This window comes from Glandiceps talaboti, chromosome 12, assembly GCF_964340395.1.
Source record: "Glandiceps talaboti chromosome 12, keGlaTala1.1, whole genome shotgun sequence".
NCBI classification, from domain to species: Eukaryota; Metazoa; Hemichordata; class Enteropneusta; family Spengelidae; genus Glandiceps; species Glandiceps talaboti.
This window is the reverse complement of record NC_135560.1, coordinates 23,691,563-23,716,498: the sequence shown is the minus strand read 5'-3', so window position 1 is coordinate 23,716,498 and position 24,936 is coordinate 23,691,563. Positions and strand designations below refer to the sequence as shown.

The following is a 24,936-nucleotide window of genomic DNA, read 5'->3' as shown; positions in this document are numbered from 1 at the left end:
AAATTTACAATATGAGAATGTTTATAATACAACATGTTGAAACTTATCATTGCCTCGTTATCATCTTGTACATATAATGTAAATGTTAGGTGTAGGTCTTTCCTCTCGTGATAGGTGGACGCCAACTTGAATGATTACTGTTTTTGAAATAAAATCCTTTATACCAAGACTAGTCTAGTAGTGCTATCCTTCGTTGAATCTCAGGATCTCTCTTGTCAGGATTAGAGATGTTTGTATACGACGTTGGCATCCAGACTAGAGAAATAGATACACGTATTATGTATGACAAAGGTGGTCCTTTTACCTACGTATCTTTTAGTTGAGTAATTTTAGAAGGGTTTTAGATGAAAAAAAGAAGACCATATGCTAATGGTTTGGAAAAATGCTAATAATAGCACGTGTCAAGGATACAGCCTCGGAGTTTTATTCTGACTGATAACGTGCGTCAGTATATTTAAACTGTATTAGAATTAGAATTAGAATTCATCATTATTGTTTTCAATTCCTCCTTTGTTTAGATTATATTTTTAACTCACACTGGAAATTACATCAATAGAAATTCCAATTTGCTTTAAATGAATGCGTTCAGAAATGTGTAATTCGGAAAATTGGAAACATCGTGCTGCAGTTCGCCTTTTCAATTGTATAGTGAAGAAATATGGTAAAATAAAATAAAAATCTTCCTGACGCTATATTACTGTCATTATCGAAAATTGCAGTGTAATCTTCACCTGTTACAGTTTCCTGGATTCTTATGTTAAAATCCAAAACATTGATGACGTCAAGTGGGGGATCGGAAATACGGTTTCCAAGGCAATATACTCGTGTGTGGATTGCATCAGCTTCGTGAATGTGATGACGGCTTTTCCATGTGTCATAGGTGCAAATTTGCATAACAAAAGAGAAGAATATATACACGCGCAGGTACTACTAGACATACAAACACAGAAACACATTTTCCGGTACGGCGGTAAGCAACTTCACTTTCGTGTGTGTGGCTAGACGAATTTCTACCGTGCTCGCAGACTGATAGACTGGTATTACTTACGTATAATCAAAACAGACGTCGATTTCCAGCTTGTTTCTAAGTGAAGCTAGAGGGATATCACTTCAATTCGTACATTCGTCGAGGGAAGACCAAAAAGTGGAAGGACGATAAAGCTTAGAAGACGGAATTTAAGGGGACTCATATCGCCGGGTTGCGGTCGGTTGTGTTTCCGGCTAGATTTGTTGACGTTAAGGTAAAACTATTTTGCTCATTTCCATGGTAAAACCCACAACCTTTAGTCATTGCCTTTTTTATTTCCCTCTCACCTTACGTCCTTGACAAAAGTAGTTATAATTTAATATTTCTACTTTTTCTCCACATTAGGAAAATATTGAGTCGGCGAAACATCTGTCAAAATATTATACATTATAATACGTGTGTGGACTTGACGAGGCGACGATGATGATAAGGATTCAATTTGTACAGCCTTCTCAATCAATGAGAAATATACTTTCGAAGAATTTGGTACTTTTATTCTCATGGCTTGTCGTTACTGCATCCGGTTCCAGTGGTAAGTGTGGTATTTTTTTTAAAAAGAAAGATGCACCCTGTTCCCTGGAGTGCTAAACTTAACGTGTTGTTCCGTACATACGTACATCCGATATCCGGCCTGCAAGAGACAAACACAGAGGAAATGTATCGTAATAGAATATTGAGTTTACCATACGTTACACTGAATTCATACCTCGACAGTGTAGCGATGATTCCGTGAATTGATTTTATGCTGTTGTATACAATATTCTTAAACACCTTTAGACCAGTTTCCAACGCCTGTCTCAATCTGTCACAAGTAAATTAAAATGCAGCCTAAATAGAATGAAAATTGTGTAAGTCTAGAGCCGGGGTCTAGAGACAGTCTAGGATACTCGTAGTCAAAGCCAGCATGATCACGTTTCGTACTCGTGTTGACTGTCTGTGTGTTCATGGGATGCATGTGCTTCGTGAGTAAGTCCGTGGAACGGTGAAGTTTGTAAACAACAGCACATCGGCATGGTTATTTCAGTTCAAACATATATTGATATGTGGTCTACCTCTAATGTGGGGATTTTATCCGGCAAAATAATGATAAAAATCTTTAGTATGGAATGACATGGTTTGTATTTTGGTATCATATATTCATACTCAAGGGCGGTTCAAATACATGTCAGTAACCGCTATTATAGTAAACAGACCCATTCATGCAGCGTGTTTCATGTGTTTGGTGTGGCACACCCACTCGTTCACTCTTTCACGCACGTTTTTCCCGCTCATCACGTGAAAATGTGTAAAATGCCGAATCAGGGCCACGGGGCAGCCAATGGGAGCATAGTATGTAAATGTCTTGCTTCTTGAACACCAATCAACTATTATCATAAAGCATATTTTAGTGTTTTACTTTCAGAGTGGAAAAAAATTATTGTGGTTTTACAAAAGTGACTGTCCTCCGTCATTTTGTTCAAATATAAAGTTCCAATTCTTGTGGTTCGTATTTACCCTGTATATTCATGAAATTTTACCAAACCTTACTCGTCAAATTAGGAATGTATAAAACTAGAATGTTTATAGTTTGACGTGTAATGTTAGTAGGTAAAACTACGAAGATGCGAAGGTGTAATTTAACATCTTGTTCGTTGTAAACGTCATCGGATACAGGGTATGATCAGATATGACCTCTAGGCTTTATCGTGTTCGTGTGTGCCATGCGAAGTCCTGATCCAAATGCTTGAATTGGAGCAGTTTCTTGCTCTCTTGTAATTTTTTCGACAACATGTAATTGTTTTAATGTATGGTTGAAGTATGTGTGAGTTTATACTTAATATTTTCAAGACATTGTAAACATCAGTGTTTCTTTTGGTATATTTCCTTGCCAATGTCACTTCTTGTGTACACGGCTTAATAATAAATAATAAATAATAATATTATAGATATGTGTATGAGTTTATGATACTAGTGTAGTCAAATTGAAAATGTGTGGTTACTTAACCCTGCTTGACTTTCTAGAAATTGTGGTCCGATATTTACATTCAGTCCGTATAGAATTAAAAGTAACTGAAAGTAGCAATGTTGTACAAGGTGATATACCGTCAATAGATGGGGGGGGGGGGGTGGTGATGGTGATGGAATACGTCGTGTTGTCTGATTTAACGACGCGTTTACGACACTTACTTCAAAGGCATGAACAGTAAAACTCACGTAACGAAGACTTTCAAGTATTCATGTATCTTGACGATGTATTGTTATTTAATTTCCATAATAAATGCCGACTACTGCGTAACGACAAGTAGCTGTCTATTCAACTACAGACTTCATTGAATAATTCCCAAGAGAATTACGTGTAAGTGTCTGACAATCACAAAGAGTGACCTCGCAGAGGATGAAAAACAAGGGCTAGGTTGGCCTGAACACAGACTTTCTTTTCTGTGGCCTGGACAAAATGCTTACAGGCGTGAGAAGTGTAGTTACATTTGTAATCCCTGAAAGACTCCATACATCATTTACAGATAGTATTTTTAATGCTAAGGAGATTATACAACTAAAGAGATGGTTTGTAAGAATGTCGGGCAATCCATCGAATACCACACCACTCCCTCTTGTGTCTGTTTTATTGACTGTTGTTGTCACGTTGTCGTCGTCGTCGTCGTCGTCGTCGTCGTCGCTGTTGTTGTTGTTGTTGTTGTTGTTGTTGTTGTTGTTGTTGTTGTATGTGACCTCTTCGTTGCTGAACCGTCTAGGTTGCATCGTTGTTAGCTTCAGAATCATTGCCTTGGTACTAATGTAAGTGGTGACGGTGATCCCAACTGTTGCCATGACACCATGTAGCATACAATGTATTTATTTAAGAGACCCTTAATACGCTAATTGGATTTTTAACAGTTCTCCCCTAAAGAATAACAATAAAATCATTAGTACCAGTGCAGTGTAGCATAGTGGATTATACAATGACAGGTAAACATAGACGTAGCGATATTTTAATAAGTAGGCTAGTACTTGCAAATATAAAACGGGAAATAACGATAGTCAGTTCAACTACTTCGATTGGTTGAAAGTTAATCTGTAATGTAAGCTTACATAATAGAAATGACATGATTGCGTAATGGATATTGGTTGCAGACTTACTGGATGCCCGTTGTATATGAGTGATAATCTTGCCGACTTATGTTTTTCAATCGAGGATTTTATTGTTCAATAAAGTCTACAATCTCTACTTGATAGTGTGAAGCGGTAAAAGATCAATATTTTTGATCAATGTTTTAATGTAATGAGACATATTAATGTAAATGTACGGGTCAGCCCTTTTACCACCTTTCTATACCAGCCTGCTATGGAAGTAACTGAGTCAGGACACATGAGAACGTTTTAGTCCTGCGTGGGTTAAAGATGACGTTCTCTGCTGATCCGCCACTTCTGTAAACAAACAGTGTAAAAGCTATCTAAATACTCAGTACGATATTTTATATCCGTTAGTTGTTGTATTCCTTTCTGACTAACATATACCGATTATAGTAAAGGGATGTAAATATGTATGTATAATAGAAATAATGTGAACACAACTCCATTCATTCTTTCTTGTCACGGCGTGTGTAGTACGGCTATGTATACTTGACAGCAGATTCAAGTGTTCTCGAAATACAATACAAAGAGGCGCCATTTTACTTTTCTGGTCGTTAAAACATTACAACGGGTAACACCGTAACAAAGCACTTTCTAAACTCATTTATAACATTCATATCAAGTGTAAGAGTATACTGTTTCAATTGGTTTATTTACAAGCCTTGCATGTGGACTTTCTAATGTGGCCAATTAGCAAATGAAATAGTATACTTTTACACTTGATATGGATGCTATAAACGATTGTGGTACATACAGAACACGCTTTGGTGTTATACTAATGCGTTAAGTTCATCCAATATTATAATAACGACACTGACGTAATCCTAATAGTCAAGACGTTCGTGTACAATTACAGATCTCAACACAAACGTAGATCGATCGTAGCAATCCGCGACAGTTTTAAAGTCGCATGTTCAGAGTGTTTAAGTTTTCGCAATGAATGTTGGGATCGTCGGTATGTTTAATATTAATATACTTTCTTCAGTATCTTGACATAAAATATTTAATAAACTTAAAGATTTCGTCTGAGCTTTCCTCTTGGCCTACATGGGACTGTCAACGTAAGAAACGAAGACTGATATCAAGGCAGCAATATTTGACCCAACCCCCACCCCCACCCATCTATTATCACTATATCCGACACATTATTTACGAATTTCCACTATCAAATGTGTTCGTGTACTATGCTTCCGGTTTTAGTTTGAATTGATAGATGTGTTGTGTTCCAATTGCTACATTCCGTACCCATTTCCAGTCGTGACTGAAATGGTGCTGGACCAAGGACATTCATGAAAGGAACGTAGTCCCGCGTAACTGTTCGTATCCTTGGAAACAATCGAACCTTGACGTTACCTTTATACTTTCTTCCTCCTCCTTAAGACTTATGAGGGGGTCACCGACAGTATACGTGGTTACTTACAGCACTGTTTGTTTTGTTTTGTTGACAAGTATTAAAACAACTTAGATTACGGTTTTTATTTTTACATTTCACCACTCTACAAATACCAAATGGTAAAACATACAAATCAATGAATTCCATTGACTCGCCATTGTACAATGTACAACGTAAAACATATACAAAGATTATTTAAGAAAACGGGTCGTGTAGAGAATGGTTTGAACGTTTGGTGGTATGTAGATTTGTGTGCCTTTCTGCAATATGAATATATAAGCTGTATGTACCTATAAAATTCCGTTATCTAAATAACAAGTGGGATTCATAAGTTGTATACTATTCAGAAAAAAATACAATCTGTTGGAGTGTTTATTCATAACTGTTTATTTATAACTGTTATTTCAATTTTGAGTATAAAACTAGGTAGTCCTGCTTGCAGCTAACGGATCAAGCCAGGACTGGATTCTGACATCGTTCCCGGTGTTTCAATGGGACGTTGTCAGAATGACATTGCAGAAAGTCTCCAACGTCTATGTCAGAATTGAGACCCGACTTACACTGGGGTGTTATGGAGTAGTCGTGTACGCATCAATGATTGCCACTCTCCCACCATATCCCCTTCCGTTAAAAACGCAATAAATAGCCAGAGTGACCTTCGAGATATTCATTTTGGTATAAAGCGGGCATACATAAAACCTAAGTTTTCACCTTTGAAATTTTCCGATGTAGTAAAAGGAAGTAATGAATAAACAAGAACCCAGAGCATAAACACTAACCGAATACACTACAAGTACCAGCAACATGTTGCCGGACCCCCATCCCCACCCCACACCCAATCAAAATAAGAAGTCTGTATAAAAATCAACAGACATGTATGTAGGCCTATACAGTTTAATGGTAGTAAACAGTGCTAGTGGACCAGAACCGCCTGAAACGTGGGACTTAAGAACCATTTCCTTTGCCACGCCTATGGTATGAAAGGCGTTACCGCTTGTAGAATTGAAACCCTGGAATGTATTCGGCTGATGCAACGCTGCTTGAAAGGGTTCAACTTAGGTCATAGAGTATTGTGTAATGTAAATCTACAGTCAATGGATCATATAGACTAGACTGATCTCACACTGGTCTGGTTATTAAAATTATACCGATGATTAATATTGTTGAAAGGGGTCGATCATTTAAAAAATCTTCAATCCTGACATTTATTAATAAAGTTTCCACCCTGTAAATATTTGCTCTGACCTAGTCACTACGAAGTTCTTTTCAATAAAATTCAAGACATAGAACTTGTAAATTCTCAGATTATTTTTGCCCTATTAGTCTATTCTAGAAGAACTGTAGAAATTATTATTAATTGATATTTAATTAACAATTCCGATGTGTGTTCTATTAAAGCACGATTAGTGGTCGAATTCAACCTATGTTTGTTCATTAATCCATCCACATGACTTTGCATTCATTTTTATTCTCCAGTTTCCGTTCGAAGAAGTGTTGGGGGATCGGACGATTGGGTGTCAAATTGTAAGACAGTAGGCCAGTATTTGTTAGACCACCTGTGTTTAGATCTGTGTCCTGCAGGTACCTACCCTGACGAAACCCATGCTATTTGTATTGAATGTGATGTCACTTGCAAAACATGCCAAGACGATGCTATGAAGTGCACCAGTTGCAGTTCTCCGTATTACCTGCGTGGTAACAGGTAAGCAGTTCTTAAGCACATTGAAATATGAGTTTACCCCCGGAACGTTACAATGATGGTGACTTTTGAAAACCAGACGACAAGTCATTGTCATTGAATAAATCAGCCACTCTATGATATGTTTTCATTTCCAAACGTTCAATGTCAACAAAGTCATTGCCAGAAAATAAACACACAATAAAAGTTAAAAACGTCATTTATGTCATGCCATAGTGACATTGCCGTGGTAACCAGTCGTAATACACAGTGTGGTCTGAGACTGTGTATAGGACCACAGACAACTAACTAAATGTGTTTAGTTGTCTGTGATAGGACTCAGTGAGTCAGCGATTCTTTTTATAAAAGAGACCCCTTTGTCTAGAAATTTAAATTAAGCATCCAGAACGGGTCTGAACTCATTCTGTGTGGGACAGAGCGTATTCAGCGTATTTAGATGTATAGAAATAGTGAATTTTCATAATTTTATTTGATCATTTGTTTTGACGTATGTTTGGTGGGGGTGTATGTAATTGCTTTGTATGTTGTGTAGTGCGTACTTAAATTACACAGACTCACAGTTAATGTACTACTGTGTATATATGTTTGTAAGGAATACGTGAACGTGGAAGTTCCGAATCATCCTGTACTAGTAGTCTATGTATACATTTACGTGTAATGTCACTGTGTACGGAATTAGGACATGTGGAATGTTATGTGATTTTGTCGAAAAAAAGGAGAATAAACAGTAACAGTGAGAATCGGATGTAAAAAGGGGGGGGGATTATATTTACAGCATTTCAGATATTGTATAAACAGGTCATCTTCATGTATAATGATATACACGATCACTTCATCCGAATTCAGTTGTCGTTTTTAATGTCAGACAATATCAGTAATCATAATATCATATCATATCTCGTAGCAATATATGTTTTGGTCTCTGAACGTTTATTTGGTATAATTAAGAAAAAAATAATGGTCGAATGCGTTCCAAGGATGACGTTGTCATTAGAAACTGTCAATGTATATTTTAAGGGCCATAAAGAGTCTTTGTCTAATAACTAAACACTTTATTTGAAATTATTTACTTTTACGTCGAAGTGTTATTTTTGTAACGCAAATAAATATGTCATTATAAATCAAAACCTGAAAACAATCCGTTAGGTAAATCACACTCTACGTTTATTATTATATTCGGTATATGACCTGATTGTTGTATATGGACTGACTGTTGTATTGCATCAGCTAGTTGGAACATATGCCTTGAAGGTATCACGCAAATTCCACTCACTGAACGACTGAATATTAAATGAACTCCTACACTACACAGACGAATTGCATCATTATTTTATGATTTGGCATCTACTGTCAAAAAGAAAGTACGTCAGTAAGTATTTGACATGCGCAGTAGACAATTACTGGAAGTTTGTACACACCAGATGCAGACAGACTCAGTCTGATAAGACTTACAAAAATCTGGAATTCAAAATGTAATAAATAAGTATATTTATCATTCGGAGATTTTTGTTATGGACACATTCAAAGACCCAGTTTCCCGACGAAATCAACGTAGGCAATATCTGTGGATTTCAAGCAGTCAGCGCAGCATTTGAGACGATTTTATAGTATGAAATCAAAGACTTCTATCTGGGCTTACACATCGTGTTTTATTAACGATTTTATTGGACATTAATTCCTACACACATTGATTACAACTAATCACTTCCAATTTGATTCGATAAATTGGTTCTTACACCAAGATAATGAACAGAAAAGTACTGGTAAATGGCAACATCGCTGATACATTCAATTCTGTCTGTATTGTATTGTATTGTATTGTATTGTATTGTATTGTATTGCATTGTATTGTATTGTATTGTATTGTATTGTATTGTATTGTATTGTATTGTATTGTATGACGAATTATTTATGCATGGTATTATTTAATTCCTAAATTATGGGAACAAATTGAAATTGAAGAAAGCAACTGTTTTTTGTCTTTATTTTCACCTTGTTAAAATTTAGCATGTCTGTAGAACAATTGTCCATGTTACGTTCACTCTACTACAGATATAGCGTAATTCTAGGAAATGTTTATTTGTACAAAACAAAATTGAAACGTCTCCGAAAATACACTTTATGGAATAATATAATCCCTATGGCAATATCGTAAAGTATATGAGATTTTGATGATAATGTATTGCATATTCAACTAACAGGTGTGTTGCCGATTGTTCACCGCGGTTAAACCGAGGACCGCCCCGCAGTCGTCTCCGTCTCCGTGGAGGCCAGACGTCGTTGGAAGGCAGAGTTGAGGCTTTACATGAAGGCGTTTGGGGTACAATATGTGATGACGATTGGGACATTGATGACGCAAACGTGGTTTGCAAAGAATTACAACTAGGTATATACGTTTATACTTTAATCTTCAAATGTCCATGAATAAAAGCTCAGTCAGTTGTACATTTCCTTCCTTGTATCAAGTAGTAGCAGGTATCCCCACCTTTACAGATACTGTAAATAATAGGTTATTACGAGCCACCAGACTTTCTGTTATTTTGATGATTGAACAGATGCTTTTCTTTTTTAACTTGGCTATCTGGGTGACCGGAATCATCACATTTGCTACCTTGAAAAAACCCCGGAAATTGAGTTTTGATCTATGTACAGATGTACGTGTATGTATACAACTGTCAGCTTAACTTTGAAATTATTTTCCATCATGCTGCAACGACTTTGCTCATACGTTGAATTAATATGCTATCGTTCTGACTTCGTACAGGTGTAGCGTTGGAAATACTGTATGTCGACAGTGGCGTCTACAGCCCTGCATCGGCCCGTGTACCGATGCATTTAGACGATGTCAATTGTATAGGAGACGAAAGCAAGTTGGAGTTCTGTGCCCATAACCGATGGGGTTTACATAATTGTGCTCATTTTGAAGATGCAGGTAATTGTCTATATATGTTGTTATTGTTGTTGTGGTTGTTGTTGTTGTTGTTGTTGTTGTTATTATTATTGTTGTTGTTGTTGTTGTTGTTTTATCAAGCCGGTCACAGACATTGACCACGTGATACAGATATTTATTTGTAGCGTATGTACTTTCGGTTTCACAAAGTCTTTCAACAAAGAAATGCACCCCACCCAGTGGTTATCTATGCAACTGGTTCCTAGACAGTTTCAGAGTGTTGACAGTAAATTAGATAAATAAATAAATAAATAAATAAATAAATAAATAAATACAGCAGTCAACTTTCATTAAATCGAAAATACAATTTTGGGTAATCGATATCGTCCGCCTCATTTGTACTGGAAATGGAAATAATACGCTTATTCTAGTGGGCCAACGGATATATATATATATTATTTTTTTAAATCCTTAGGTGTGAGGTGTTCTGGACCAGACTTGACCCGTCTTTGCGTAGACCAGTGTGGGGCTGGTTTCTTTCATAAACCCGATTCTCACAATTGTGAACTCTGTTCCGAAGAATGCCTCACTTGTTACCGACACGCCGATACCTGTCTCACGTGTGACGAACCACGTTTTCTTAGAGGTACAAACTGTGTGCTAGAATGCGGCCCTGGATATTTTGGTAACGCTCAAAGTAGGAGATGTGAACCATGTGATGAAAACTGTCGAAATTGCAGAGATGGGATCGTTGGTACTCACTGCACCAGTTGCCATGACCACCAGTATCTAAGCAACGGTCAGTGCGTCGATTCATGCGGTGATCAGTTATCCAAAAACAAAGCCCTACGTCTCTCAGCTGGACCCACAGAATTTGAAGGTCGAGTCGAGGTATGTAACTTGCTAGATTCCTTAATCCATCAATTTATCCATCCATATCCATCCACCCGTCCGTCCGTCCATCCCTCCGTCCGTCCGTCCATCCATCCATTCATCCATCCATCCGTCCGTCCCTCCGTTCGTCCATCCATCCATCCATCCATCCATCCATCCATCCATCCATCCATCCATCTGTCCGTCCGTCCATCCATCCATCCATCTATCCGTCCATCTGTTCGTCCCTCCTCTCCTTCCATTCATTCATTCATTCATTCATTCATTCATTCATTCATTCATTCATTTTTACTTTTTAGTTTTTTGGTACAATGATTCGTCTACATATAAATGTAATGTAACTAGGTCGTGAATAGAAAATGTCATTACTGCATATAGTATAATATTGGCGAGAAATTTTATCGAAATGTCTGATGTTGGTGAAAAGATGACAAACCCTCTGATGTGCGATTGAAATGTCGATATCTGGTCCAAATATCTCAACTGGGAGTCTAGGCGTAATATTCGTCACGTTGTATATTATTTCTAGAAAACGTTTCACTCGATGTTGCTGTACGTTTTTGTTTTGTTTAGTTTTAAGGTAATATGTGTAGACGATGGAGGAATTCCAAGAACAATGTGCCCAGACGGGACAAATAATTTCATTCAACTTTAGAAAGTTGTTTTAAAGCAAAAATAATTGTTATTTAAAATTTTCGAAATGGTGACCAGAAAGTAATATTTTTAATGTAGGAAAACGTACAAAAACTACAAAACAAACCAAACAATCGCAAAGCAGGCGTTATCATTGTATCTCGTTCTTTTTTGGTACTAACTTGCATGTGTGAAGGATCATGGGTACACCGTGACGTATGGGGAAAATGACGGGTTTCTTATATTATAGGGATGTCCGCGTCTGCTGTACTCGTACATACATAACTTTATTCGAATAGTTACGATTTGCTTTGGAATCATTAGACATAGATTTGTCCTTGAATGAAAGTGTCCGTATGGCATATACGAGTAATCACACATCCTCAACAAAACATTAAATGTGAGAGTGACTCGTTAATAACGCGATTTCAGCTCGATTCTCGTGTTGAATTACGTCATAAATTAATTTAAATGAAATTATTAATAGTATTGCAGTTCTAATGTACGTCAGTTTTCCACACGGGACTACTTTGTCCATCGCGACAAAGTCGACATCAACGTAACTTACTAGTAAACTATTAGCGATATGGCCCTTGGGATTCTCTAATTTTGTTCATCCGTATATCTGTGCTACGAATGACCAGACACAGGTGTAGGACCTCAATGTTTACACCAAAATATGGTGTCGATCTCGTATGGAGGCACATTGTCCGATCACCATAAACGTTTCCATTTTGCTATTTTCAAATCGGACTATTTCCTATGCTCAACAAATCACACTTTTAATAAAACGTGGTGTATTTTACAAATATACGACGTAACGTAACGGTACTTTTATTGTGTAAACACTTGTATACTGAATTAGATAGCTTAGAAGACATGATACAGATTGATGAATTTAGGTAATAATAATAATAATAATAATATGTATTTCTTTAAAAAAAAAAACGCTTTCCATGTAAAAACATCTCAAAGCGCCTTACAGCACTAAGATACCATTAAAACACAATACATCAGAGAAAGCGAATAAAACAATCATACTGTAAAAAGGTATGTTTTAAGATTCGATTTAAAAATATTAAAATGTTCACTCGAACGGAGTGCAACAGGCAGCCGATTCCACAAACGTGGAGCACATGACGAAAAGGCCCTGTCACCATAAAACACTGTGTTAACTACGGTACACACTCTAGGTTCTAGTTACTTTTTCAAATTGATGAATTTTGTTTCATTGTCTACAGGTGTACATCGATGGAGAGTGGGGGACAGTTTGTGATGACAGCTGGGACATGCACGAAGCTGAAGTCGTTTGTCGATCACTTGGTTATGGCAGAGCACTTGCTGCAGTCAGGTCACCTGCCTATGGACCAGGAAGAGGTAATATAAAAGGAAAAAAACCAGCTAGAATGGTTTCCAAATAATATAGACAAACAGAGGTGGAACATAACACCATCAATGAAATTGGTAGACAATACTGAGTAAAAAAAGACTAAATATATTCAACTATGAAAAGAAAACTAGAAAACATGAATATTGGCATTTCTTGCTGCAAAGCCTTCTTACTATATGAATGGAATACAACATTACCATGAATTCAGAAAATACATTATTAATTAAAATTTTAAAAAAACCCACAATAAACATATTTAAATGACTTCATAGGATATAGATATTTACACACAAGCAAATACACACACATCATTATAATGTATGCATATTATAATATAATGTAATATTCAATATAATGTGATATTATATATTATAATATTACATATATGTCTTATAGTCATAAATAATAATGTAATAAATTACTTTGTTACATAAAGGTGTATATGTTTATATTTGTGTGTTTATATATATTAGGTCGTATTTTAATGGATAATCTGGAGTGTAGTGGAGAGGAGAGTGAACTAATTCACTGTGCACAAACCACTGCTAAGCCATGGGGTGAAAATGACTGTGGACATCATGAAGATGCTGGTGTTAGATGCTCTGGTTCAGAGACTACAGGTAAAGTCTATTAATAGAGTCTACCAAGCATATGTCATACCTATCAAATTACTGCTGTAATATGACTGCCTGCCTGTGTGTGGTATCACATATCACAACAGGTATGTATTACACCCAAGTCTCATCAGTAACAATACACAGGTTCTATCAATAATTATCTTTAGCAACTATTGTCATCAACACTGTCACACCCACCCACCTACATTAATTTTATTTCTAAAGTACATGGATATTCAAATATTCACTCACATATTTTAATAATGTTTATACTTCCTACCATAATTTGGTATGGATTTTATTGGAAGTACAAGTAGTGATGTCATAAAAACATTTTGTTTCCCATATAAACCTTTTCTCTCTAAAAATTCACACAATTTGTTCAGCAATATCATTTCTAATGGTATTGCTGAGACTAAGTTCTACCTATCTTTTGAGATATAAGTATATATGTATTGGGGCATTGGTTACAAAACTATTATACTCACAATCTAGGCTATATCTCTTGTGGTAACAAAATTGTATCTTTATGTTATATAAATGTCAGATTTATTGATATTTAAAATTTAGTATCAACGAGTGACTGCATCAATTTGAATGTATAGTTTCCATGGCAACCAGTAGTTTATTGCATGTATTATTTGTTGGTTTTAATATAAATGGTATTATTTTTATTAATTCAGGTCTGTACATGGGATCACAAGAAGTAGACACTGATGGTAGGTACAACTTAAAGGCCAGAGTTTCAGTCCCAGGTTTTTACATTAATGCTATCTTATCAGTGAAGCCATACAGGTTAAATGGGGTCATTGTTTTGTTCTGGACCTACTTTTCCTACATCTCTGCCAGACAACTATTTTCAAACCTAGATTTTAATCCTAATCCTATCTGGGCCCCTAAACATGTGTAACATAAATGTATCCAGTATTGCATCAGCCCATAGACTCCAGGGGCTGTTATAGGCCGCTGCAAATCCAGGCTTGGCTATATTTTTGTTGATATTTGATGTCATCATTTCTGATTGTAATAGTTGTAAATTAACATATTGTCTGTGTCACCACCAGTTTAATGTGTATCTTTGGGCTACATCTGTTCAACAAAGTATATTGAACCAAATAACAGGCTGGCTCTGTCTGTTACTTGTATGGTTTGTCATTGCATCATCTTGTACTGAATGCATATAAGTATACACTGGTGTTATAATTTCATCAGAAAATTTAACTTTTGTTGTCATATTTGTTCATTGTACTATTATAAATGGGAGTGGTATAAAGACATCTTTTCTTCAACTGAGTATAGCATTGTCTTTTTGTGGAAATAAAAAAAAAAAGAAAAAACAATAATAACAAATAACAACATGCAACTTTTCAAATGTAAGAAAATTCAGTCTATTTATAATGAATCACATTATATGACTGAATAAATGAAATATAACTATGATTGTTGATATAGATTTTAATACACACATACACACATACATTCATATGCACACATACATACATACATACATACATACATACATACATACATACATACATACATACGCACACACTAACATCACAAACAAAAACTAACAAACAAACAAAAGCAAGAAAGAAACAAGACACATGAAGTTGTTTAAAGTTTATTTTGATAATCTCATGATGACAACAAATTCATTATTTAGATGAATATTAAAATTGTATTTTTTCTTGATATTCTAGGTGCAACTGGTAAATGTTTAGATTATTGTGGATTAGGATACTGGTTAAAAGATGATAAAGAATGTGTAGCTTGCTCTGCTCAATGTCTGGATTGTGTTGACAATGCTGACGTCTGTACACAGTGCAAACCACCAAGGTTTCATTTGGTAAGTCATCATTTTCTGGGATAATTAGCAATTGTAATTTTTATACCTGGTTCTGCATTAAAATAATGATGCAAAGGTAGATATTGTGTACATTGCAAATCCAAACAGTTTATTGTTGTTTGTATTTTGTATCAGACTGTATCGTTATATCAAAATTCACCATTGTATATATAAATAAGTAACTGCTTTTAAGTTTTCATCAGTCACAGTTTACAATTTGTATTTGTAGTTACAGCAAGTTAAAATTTATCATTTTTTTTTTGCCCCGTAACTTATTATAAGATCATTTGATGAATAACTATTGTCCCAATTATTATTTTAACTTGTGAGGTAAGGGTAGGAATATACTCTAGACATAATAATGTAGACTGGGTTGTTTCATCATCTCATGAATATGCAAATACTGTTAAAGTATAAAGGTGAACAAACTAGAAATGAATATGGTTAGTAATGTATTCAGACCTGGGAATCTGTATATGAATACAGAGAACAGGTTGTAATGTCAATGTTACTTTGAAGTGAAACTCAACTAACAATTCCAGAAATTGGCAATTTTTGTCGCATTGCAATTGTTAGCCTTAAATTTCCAGGAACTGTACAACTCAGACAAAACAGAGTATTGAAAAAAAATGATGCAACAATTTAAATAAATGTCACTTCCCTGAGAGTAAGCATACTTATATGACCTCAATGACCCCAGAATTTAGATGCCAGTGAGTCTGATGCAATAGTGTCAACCATGAGAAAGCTCACTTTCCCTTGCATGTTTACTAGACTCCAACCAGCTGCTTGGCATATTGATTAGTTTCCTACTATATATATCTGCATATACAGGGGTGTTGTGGAATGTATAAATATCACCTTTTTTTATTAAGACATTAATATTTGAACAGCTGGTAGCCTGTATTCATTGAAATTATTTTTCATTGATTTTTGATAATAATTGTAATATTAGTAATATTGATAATTGATAATCAACATTTCCTGTTGCATTTGTCTTTTTATTCATCTTTTCAAAGTATAAACTTTCACACACAAAAATGTTTGTTGAAAATCTTTCTTTAGTGTAGATAAAAAAAATCCTTGATTTTTAGACAAAAGATGTTCATGTTACAGATATTCTGCAATACAGGTACATTATAGGTTTGAAAATACTTTGTTGTAATGCAGTGCCATACATAGACATATTAATAGTGAAGTTATCATACTATATCTAGACATGTGTTTAGATCATGTGTCCTGGTGTAAGAGAATCATGTTTTGTCATGTTGTTGCATGAGTGAATTCATAATCTGTTAAAAATCACTCAGCATACCTCATATGTGTATGCTTACATTTAAAGGCCAAGGTTTTAATCCCAGGTTCTCATATTAGTGTTATCTTATTGGTGTAGCCATGGTGATTAAATCGGATCATATATTTGTTCTAAACCGACATTCCATAAAACTGTTTTCCATGGCAGAATCTTAATATTAATTTGAACTGGGCACACTTATCAGACCAGTAAGTTTGTGTATGTGTATATAAGTGATACTTTCAATTCATATTCATACTTTTTTCATTTGTCGACGTGTCAGCAGAAAATGTGCTCTGGTTTGTGAGAATGTTAATAGACTGGATGCCTTAGATTTAACATCAACAAAAATACTGTAAACCATTTGATATATTTTGGTCCAGTTCAGTGTGAAATATTGATATATTTTGGTCCAGTTTGATGTGATACACTGAAAAATAAATAGACTATAAATAGGACTGCCCTTATAATGTCACCTTTATTTTGTGTACATTTGAAATAAACACTGACACAGATGCTGGTCTAAATGTTACTAACTAGAATCATAGAATTCTATTCTATTCTTTGCTACTTCCATTAGAGAGGAAAGTGAGATCTGATAATAGCTTTGTATGTATAAACTTAGACTTTTGTGGACATTGCATCAGCCATGTTTAAGAATTAATAGTTCTAGGAATGTTAGATTTCAAACATGTTCCAGACATCAATTGTACATTGTTGATTACCCCTATCCATCATTATAACAAATAAAATGTCATTGTTAATAAATGGTGCATTGACATTCAGGGTACATCAGTCATTGAATGACCTGTAAGTTTATCAACAGGTGACAGTAACACAGTAACATAACATAAAATCCTGTGCTGTGCTTGGTAGATTGCAGTAGGCAAACAATTGTACATTGTATGGTTACCAGTATGTATACGAGGTAACAACATGTAAAAGGAATCATTGTTTTGGACTCATAGTGACAAGACCCCCTAGATCACTCGTATTGAAGTTTCCTTTGAAAATATTAGGGAGTAACATCTAAACATATATAAATGATAACTATGTACATTTCATTTAAAAATTAAAATTAGGAAGTGCAATACATATATTTATTTAATTTTATACTACAATGTCATTAATCTCATGTAGCATATGGGAAATATTTGTCAAAAAATGAATACATTTTTAATAATTCCTTACAAGACAATATTATATGTTCAAGGAGTCATTTACCACATTGTAATACATTGTAACGTATATTGTATATGTACATGGAAAATTTGTATGCAATATCAGCCACTGAGGGCGCTATTTAATAATGCACATACGAAAGCATGCCATGTTTTCATTCACTTGTAGTATTTGAAAAATTGGTAAATAATTTAAAGCTCTTAACAGTTTAAATGGAAAACAGGATATTGCACACTTTGAATGAAACTAGAATTACATCCAACCTGGGATCAATATTGCATAACAAAAACCCATCAAATCTATCATTCAAGTTTTTTATCATCCAAATAGGTGACATGGGTTTTGTTACCATGAATTCCATTTACAAACCATCAGAGTTTAAAGTAAACCATGTATAATACAAATACATACAGATCCTGTGTGAATTATTGCAGATATCTATGTTATGTATACAGCCTACAGGATGTTTTTTCCATTTAAGGATTCAGATCATTAACTTGTATAAGGGAGGAAATTACATGATAGTTACTAATGGCTTAGAAAAAATTGTGACCAACTTTTTAACTTCTTGAGACTATTTCCCTAACAGGTGTTGTTACTTACCAGAATTGTCTGAAATATGCTGATATTACTTACATTGGATTATTCTTTTCTACAGGAACAAAGTTTTCAATTACTCTGAAAGACAACCGTTATTCACAGCAAAATTTCAATTATTACCCAGACACTGACTGGATCTTACAGTGGTGTATGCTTAGAGAAGAGTATAGCCAGATATTTGAAATGACATATGTAGATAACCAGTTTTATGTTTATGATGACAGAATGGAGTCTGTGTTGAAGACTGTGGTGCTACAATGTATGGAAACACACAAAGCTATGAATGTCAACAGTGTGACAGATTACAGTGTGGTACTTGTGCTAACGGAGAAGTTAACAACAATTGTACTGCCTGTAAACCTGGAAGAGTTCTCAAGGTAAACTTGTCATCTATAAATGCTATGGTCTACTAAAGGCTATATCGATAGCACAGGGTATGCTTGTCATATCGCATACCATACATTTTGTTATGGTCCACTTGAGGTTATACAGTACAGGATAGGCTATTGTTATGGTTGGCTGGAGACCGTCACATTTAAAAGGTGAAGAAATAATGGAAAGTTGATAGATTAAAATGATAGTGCCATTATAGAAATGAAACTTAATTTATCAGACCATGAAATATGAGTGTGCAGTAACCATCACAACATTGCCAGCACACCAGTATTTATTAGCTGACATCAAACTGTAGGTCCATCCAGTGTGGGTCTGTCTGTGTGTGTGTGTGTGTGTGTGTGTGTGTGTGTGTGTGTGTGTGTGTTTCTGTATGTGTGTGTGTGTGTGTCTGTGTGTTTGTCTGTCTGTCTGTGTGTGTGCGCGTGTGTGTGTGTGTGTTTGTGTATGTATGTGTGTGTGTCTGTGTGTTTGTGTCTGTCTGTCTGTGTGTGTGCGTGTGCGTGTGCATGTGCGTGTGTGTGTGTGTGTGTGTGTGTGTGTGTGTGTCTGTGTGTGTGTGTGTGTTATGAATTATCATTAAAGTGATTAGTTCAGATAAAAATAAAATATTGATATTTTTTCATGTGGTAGGGTTCAAGTTGTGAGTTAACTTGTGGACCTGATATGTATCTCTATAATGGAACCTGCCAACAAAATTGTGGACCTGGTCTCTATGGCAACCCTGCTTCATTTCTGTGTGAAATATGTCCATCAGATTGTTTAACTTGTCAGTACAATAGTGACAACAATCTACAGTGTACCAGCTGTAAAACACCCAAGGTATGTCCTGCACATCTTAGAACAAAACCCATTAATATAAATAAGAGATATAGAGGTAAAATAATGAAAGGTAACCTGCTGTGATACAAGCCATGATCATCTACAGTTTGAGTACTCACTGTTCAAGTATTCTGCCATTGTATCAATCAAAACTGCCTCCTATATACTTGCAGTGATATTTTCAAGATAGGCACTCATCCTGTGTAATTAGTCAGTGACACATGTTGCTTCTGAATTCAAATTAGTATATCAGATATGCCCCCCCCCCCCCCCCCCCTCGATCTCCATGCAATCTGACATTGGTCACCTACTACATTAAATATATACACAGTGCACTATCTATCCACTGTTCATCCCTTTGTGTAACAGTTTGATGGTTTTACCCTTACGAAGATATCCTATAGAATCCTATAGGAAAAAGTCTTATAGGAATCCTATAGGATTCGTAAAGTATTCCTATAAGAACAATCTTATAAGATTTTGGCCCCTATCTTTTAGGATTCCTATAGGACATCTTTTAGGATATTACAAGGTACATAACCTGTTCATGTATGCCAAATATGTTGTTATATAAATGTTATCATGTAAACCTTTTTCGCTAATTTCATTATTTTACCCTTTCTTTAATTCCAGATTTTTCACAATCATCGTTGTGTGAGTGAATGTGAGCATGGATCATATGCAGTAATGGTAGAGGCAGCCAAGATTCAATCCACCTCTCAGTTAAGATTAAGTGGTGGCAGAAACCAATTGGAGGGAAGATTAGAGGTGAGTTTGGCACAATTGCAGATATTTTGGTATTATTCTGTTGATGATTGAAGTTATTTTGAATTAATAGTTCCAACATTTTAATCAATACACACAACTTAATTTGATAAGCTGGCTTTTGACTGCAAATTGTCAGTCTTGTTCACTCCATGATAGAGGGCACTGTTTATCATCAAAACAAACTGTCAGTCTTGTTCACTCCATGATAGAGGGCGCTGTTTATCATCAAAACAAACTGTGTCTTGTTCACTCTATCATAGATGGCGCTGTTTATAGTAATTTGTTGTTAAGTGATTTATTTCATACACATTGCTACAATAAGTAGTCTTTGGTTTTCCTTACATTCAGATATTCCATGATGGTAATTGGGGAACTGTCTGTAATGATTTTTGGGATATGGATGCAGCAAACGTCTCATGTCATCAACTTAATCTAGGTAAGTTTCTAACACTTTGTCATTAAATTATTATCTTCTGTTCTATTTCTGTTTTTAAGTAAATTAGACAGCCAGGAATCTATGTAAAACACTTGATTCAAGATTATGTTTAAACATAGATGTTGGAGAGAGATCCAAAGTCTGTGATTTAAATAACGAAATATAGTTTTGGGTAATCCAGGGATATTACCTTCTACTGCTGTGTATCAGATATGTATTGCAATCAATTGATGTTTGATGTGAATATGTTGTCATTGTAGGTGATGTCGCCGCTATACTGGAATTAGGAGGATCCAGTGATATCAAGCCTGGCAACGGACCAATCTGGTTGGACAACGTCATGTGTCTGGGTCAGGAGAAATCATTAATGGAATGTCACAGCACATTTTGGGGAGACAATGATTGTAACCACAACAAAGATGTCGTCATTAGATGCAAAGGTATTACAAAGATATATATTATACAATTACCCAAGTATTGATCATTAAAACGATATATGACCACTCATCTACCTAAGTATACATTACCTAGGGTCCTCTAGAAACTGATATTATCAAACTTTATCACAGCTGATTGTAAAACAGTTGTAAATATTTAATTCAAAATCCATCTAAAAGTTGAAGGAAACCTTTAGAAAGTTTCCTTCGGAAATGGAGTAAGTTGTAAATTTTATTTGTTTCATATATCATGTATTCACTGCCTCTTATCCATAATCTATAAGATAGTGGGGTTTTCCCAGTTTTTTATCCATAATCTATAGGATAGTGGTTTTCCCAGTTTTTTATCCATAATCTATAGGATAGTGATTTTCCCAGTTTTTTATCCATAATCTACACGATAGTGGTTTTCCCAGTTTTTTATCCATAATCTATAGGATAGGACATCATTTTGTGTGCGTGCATGCTACCACTGTAATGTGTAATTTGTAACAAAAAAATGTGTGAGACAAAAATCTGTACCGCCTATTAAATTCAAACTCTACAGTAACTTAATTTTGGTAGTAATGTAAGTATGTTTATCTTAACCTATCATTGAATAGGTCATCATGCGTCATCATAACCTAACATTCTATCTTTCTATAGGTCCTGGTGTACGACATTGTCAGCCAACATGTCCGACTGGTTACTATGCCAACACTGTGGACCGTACCTGTAAGCCATGCCACAGTAGTTGTACAACATGTGCAAACCAAGCCCATCTATGCACTGCATGTATCCAAGGTTACTACTTCAATGGTACAACATGTGTTGATGATTGTGGCCATGGATATCATCCAAGTATCCGTGATCAAACTTGTATTTCATGTTCTGATAATTGTGCAACATGTGAAGGAAGTCCTTCTACTTGTACAAGTTGTGCTGCTCCATTTTATTTACAAGGTCAGTTGTTGTTATTGTTATTTGTTTGTTTTACTCGTTTTGCCTTCATCGCTTGTAGCGACTGTTACACATGACTAACCATCCATTGTCAAGTTTTCATACAAACCCCAAAGTGCACATATAGTGGTCCTGAAGTGAGACTATGGTTATAAGTTTTTACTAATGTCATTGAAATGACCTGTACATATGCGACGTGTGTGACATTTCATGTTTGTCAATTTTACTATAAACTTGATGAAAAGATTACTTAAAACTGAAAATTAGCACCCAATGCAATCACGATTTCAACCTGTTGCTGTGCTACTATTGGATAAAATTGATCCCTTAAAGTTAAAGTTACATGTATTCTCTAATTATTGGTATTTTAAAGATTTTCACTGAATATAATACTGGTTGTCTGATTGAAAAAAGAATTCTCAAGTTATACTTAGTACAGCTTTGAAAAGGGGTTTGAAAATTATGTATGTTTTAAAATATGTTCTTTACGTTCTAAACCAACTCGACTGAACAAAGCAATTTTGATAAAACTGATATGAGATTTATATGTATTGATATTGACTTTACAGGAAGTAGCTGTACATTGGAATGTGATGAGTTCAGCATCCAGATTAGTGATAAGGTCCGTCTTGTTAGTGGTTACAGTCCTCTAGAAGGCAGAGTAGAAATCAAATATGAAAATAACTATGGAACTATTTGTGATGATCAGTGGGATTTAGATGATGGTGATGTTGTATGTCAAGAATTAAAGTTAGGACATGCTGTAGAAGTCTATGGAGGAGCTCAGTAAGTACAGTTTTACAAAATAATAATGGTGTTCAACCTCACATCACCTGATGTATCATTATACCCTAACTTATACTTTATAGCCCCCCCCCCCCCCCCCCCCCCCCCCCCCATGAGCAAAGTTTGAGGGGCTACTATTTTAGGTCTGTGTGTCCATCATTGCATTGAAATGTTGGGGTATATGTTTTCCATGGAGATTTGTTTCTGATAATTTCAGTGCAATTCTAATATGTATATCTTAGGAGAGGCTGGTACCTCATAAAATTCTAATAGACTGTATCATGTATATACAATAAACAAGACTAAACTGTTCTGTTACTGTACTTTTATGTATTTTGTGTTATGACTTTTTGCGATTATCTTTATAAAAAACATTTTTTTTTCAGTTTTGGCCAAGGTAGTGGACAGATTTTGTTAGATGAAGTTGTATGTGCTGGAAATGAAAGCTCAATTTTTCAGTGTAAACATGTTGGATGGAAGTCAAGTGACTGCAGACATAGTGAAGATGCTGGTAGGTGAATTCCAAATATCAAATGGTAGTCACATGGTAGTCATGGGTTCTTTTGATGTGTATGACTGATGCTGATAGGTCAGTTCTGCATATCACATGGTAGTCATGATGGCTGAGATTATGGTTTGATGCAGTATGATTTCAGTGTAGGTGCTACTGTATCTGACTGAAAGTGTAAGTCATAATATACTATATGTACTATTTCAGGTGTACGTTGTTCAGGACCTGACATGTCCCGTACATGTATTAGTGCCAGTGAATGCAGACAGGGTTACTACGTGTCAGCTTCTGGTACAGAATGTGGTAAATGTTCACCATCCTGCTCAACCTGTCAGACTGTGTCAGACCATTGCTTGACCTGCCCACATGGCAAACTTCTTGATCAACAAAACCAATGTGTTGATTTTTGTGAAGAAGGTTACTTTGGCAACCAAGACAGGGTATGCAGTAAGTGCAGGTAAGACACATTGTGTTACACTATACATATGACAGACATTAGAAATATTGCTAATGAAAGAACTGCAGACTTATCCCATCCTATCCTCTATTGTCAATTTGAAAGACTTCGATAATTCACATCTTCTATAACCAGTTCTGTTATTCCATTCCTTTACTTTTAATTAATTTATATCCATATGAGAATTGGGATACCAGATATGACATGCAGAGATGTAGATAAGGGCTGGTAGATAGCCAAAACAACTAGATATTCCACAATGTTGTGCCAGCTACTGTTTCAAAACATTTGCATAAAATTTGTTGTTTCAACCAGTATGTATCTTGATGGGCAAATTGATGTGTCTTGTTTGTAAATATTACTGCCTACTTTTAAAATTAGCTACATCCCTGACCATGTTTATTAATAAATTTATGTAATGCTTAATTTCAGTATGGAGTGTGCTGACTGTGTTGATAGTCCAACTAAGTGTGTCAAATGTCCACCTAGCAAGTACCTCAGTATGATGAATACATGTGTTGATACCTGTGGTACTGCATTCATTATGAAAGGCAGTGAACAAATCAGATTGGTTGATGGGACCAATGAATTTGAAGGACGTGTGGAGGTGAGATATATTCTTACTTGCTCTGGAGTCAGCAGAAATAATTCATGACTCCTAAGTGCTTATTTCCTTCAGTGTAAAACATCTCATTAATGTATTATTTCTGTTCACTCCCATGAGGCAATGGCCAACAGCAAATATACCCAATACAGACACAATATCAACTTGAAATGACTTTCCAGAACCAATAAATTATGAAAATGT

The 24,936-nt window shown here is 35.4% G+C and overlaps 1 protein-coding gene across 1 annotated transcript in view; it reads left to right on the top strand.

The window, feature by feature from the left end:
* Window positions 1-957: 957 nt before the first annotated feature.
* LOC144443781 (scavenger receptor cysteine-rich domain-containing protein DMBT1-like) overlaps window positions 958-24,936 on the top strand; it is a 37,344-nt gene continuing 13,365 nt past the window's right edge. Inside the window, exons 1-20 of the mRNA XM_078133327.1 lie at window positions 958-1,241; window positions 1,373-1,559; window positions 7,008-7,233; window positions 9,432-9,616; window positions 9,995-10,162; window positions 10,596-11,011; window positions 12,889-13,024; window positions 13,511-13,657; window positions 14,338-14,373; window positions 15,358-15,503; window positions 18,804-18,956; window positions 19,606-19,794; window positions 20,428-20,562; window positions 20,911-20,998; window positions 21,259-21,438; window positions 22,081-22,377; window positions 22,944-23,160; window positions 23,547-23,671; window positions 23,879-24,128; window positions 24,561-24,735. Coding sequence (XP_077989453.1) covers window positions 1,448-1,559; window positions 7,008-7,233; window positions 9,432-9,616; window positions 9,995-10,162; window positions 10,596-11,011; window positions 12,889-13,024; window positions 13,511-13,657; window positions 14,338-14,373; window positions 15,358-15,503; window positions 18,804-18,956; window positions 19,606-19,794; window positions 20,428-20,562; window positions 20,911-20,998; window positions 21,259-21,438; window positions 22,081-22,377; window positions 22,944-23,160; window positions 23,547-23,671; window positions 23,879-24,128; window positions 24,561-24,735 — 3,381 coding nt within the window. The 5' untranslated portion in view covers window positions 958-1,241; window positions 1,373-1,447. The remainder of the gene's footprint in view (window positions 1,242-1,372; window positions 1,560-7,007; window positions 7,234-9,431; window positions 9,617-9,994; window positions 10,163-10,595; window positions 11,012-12,888; window positions 13,025-13,510; window positions 13,658-14,337; window positions 14,374-15,357; window positions 15,504-18,803; window positions 18,957-19,605; window positions 19,795-20,427; window positions 20,563-20,910; window positions 20,999-21,258; window positions 21,439-22,080; window positions 22,378-22,943; window positions 23,161-23,546; window positions 23,672-23,878; window positions 24,129-24,560; window positions 24,736-24,936) is intronic.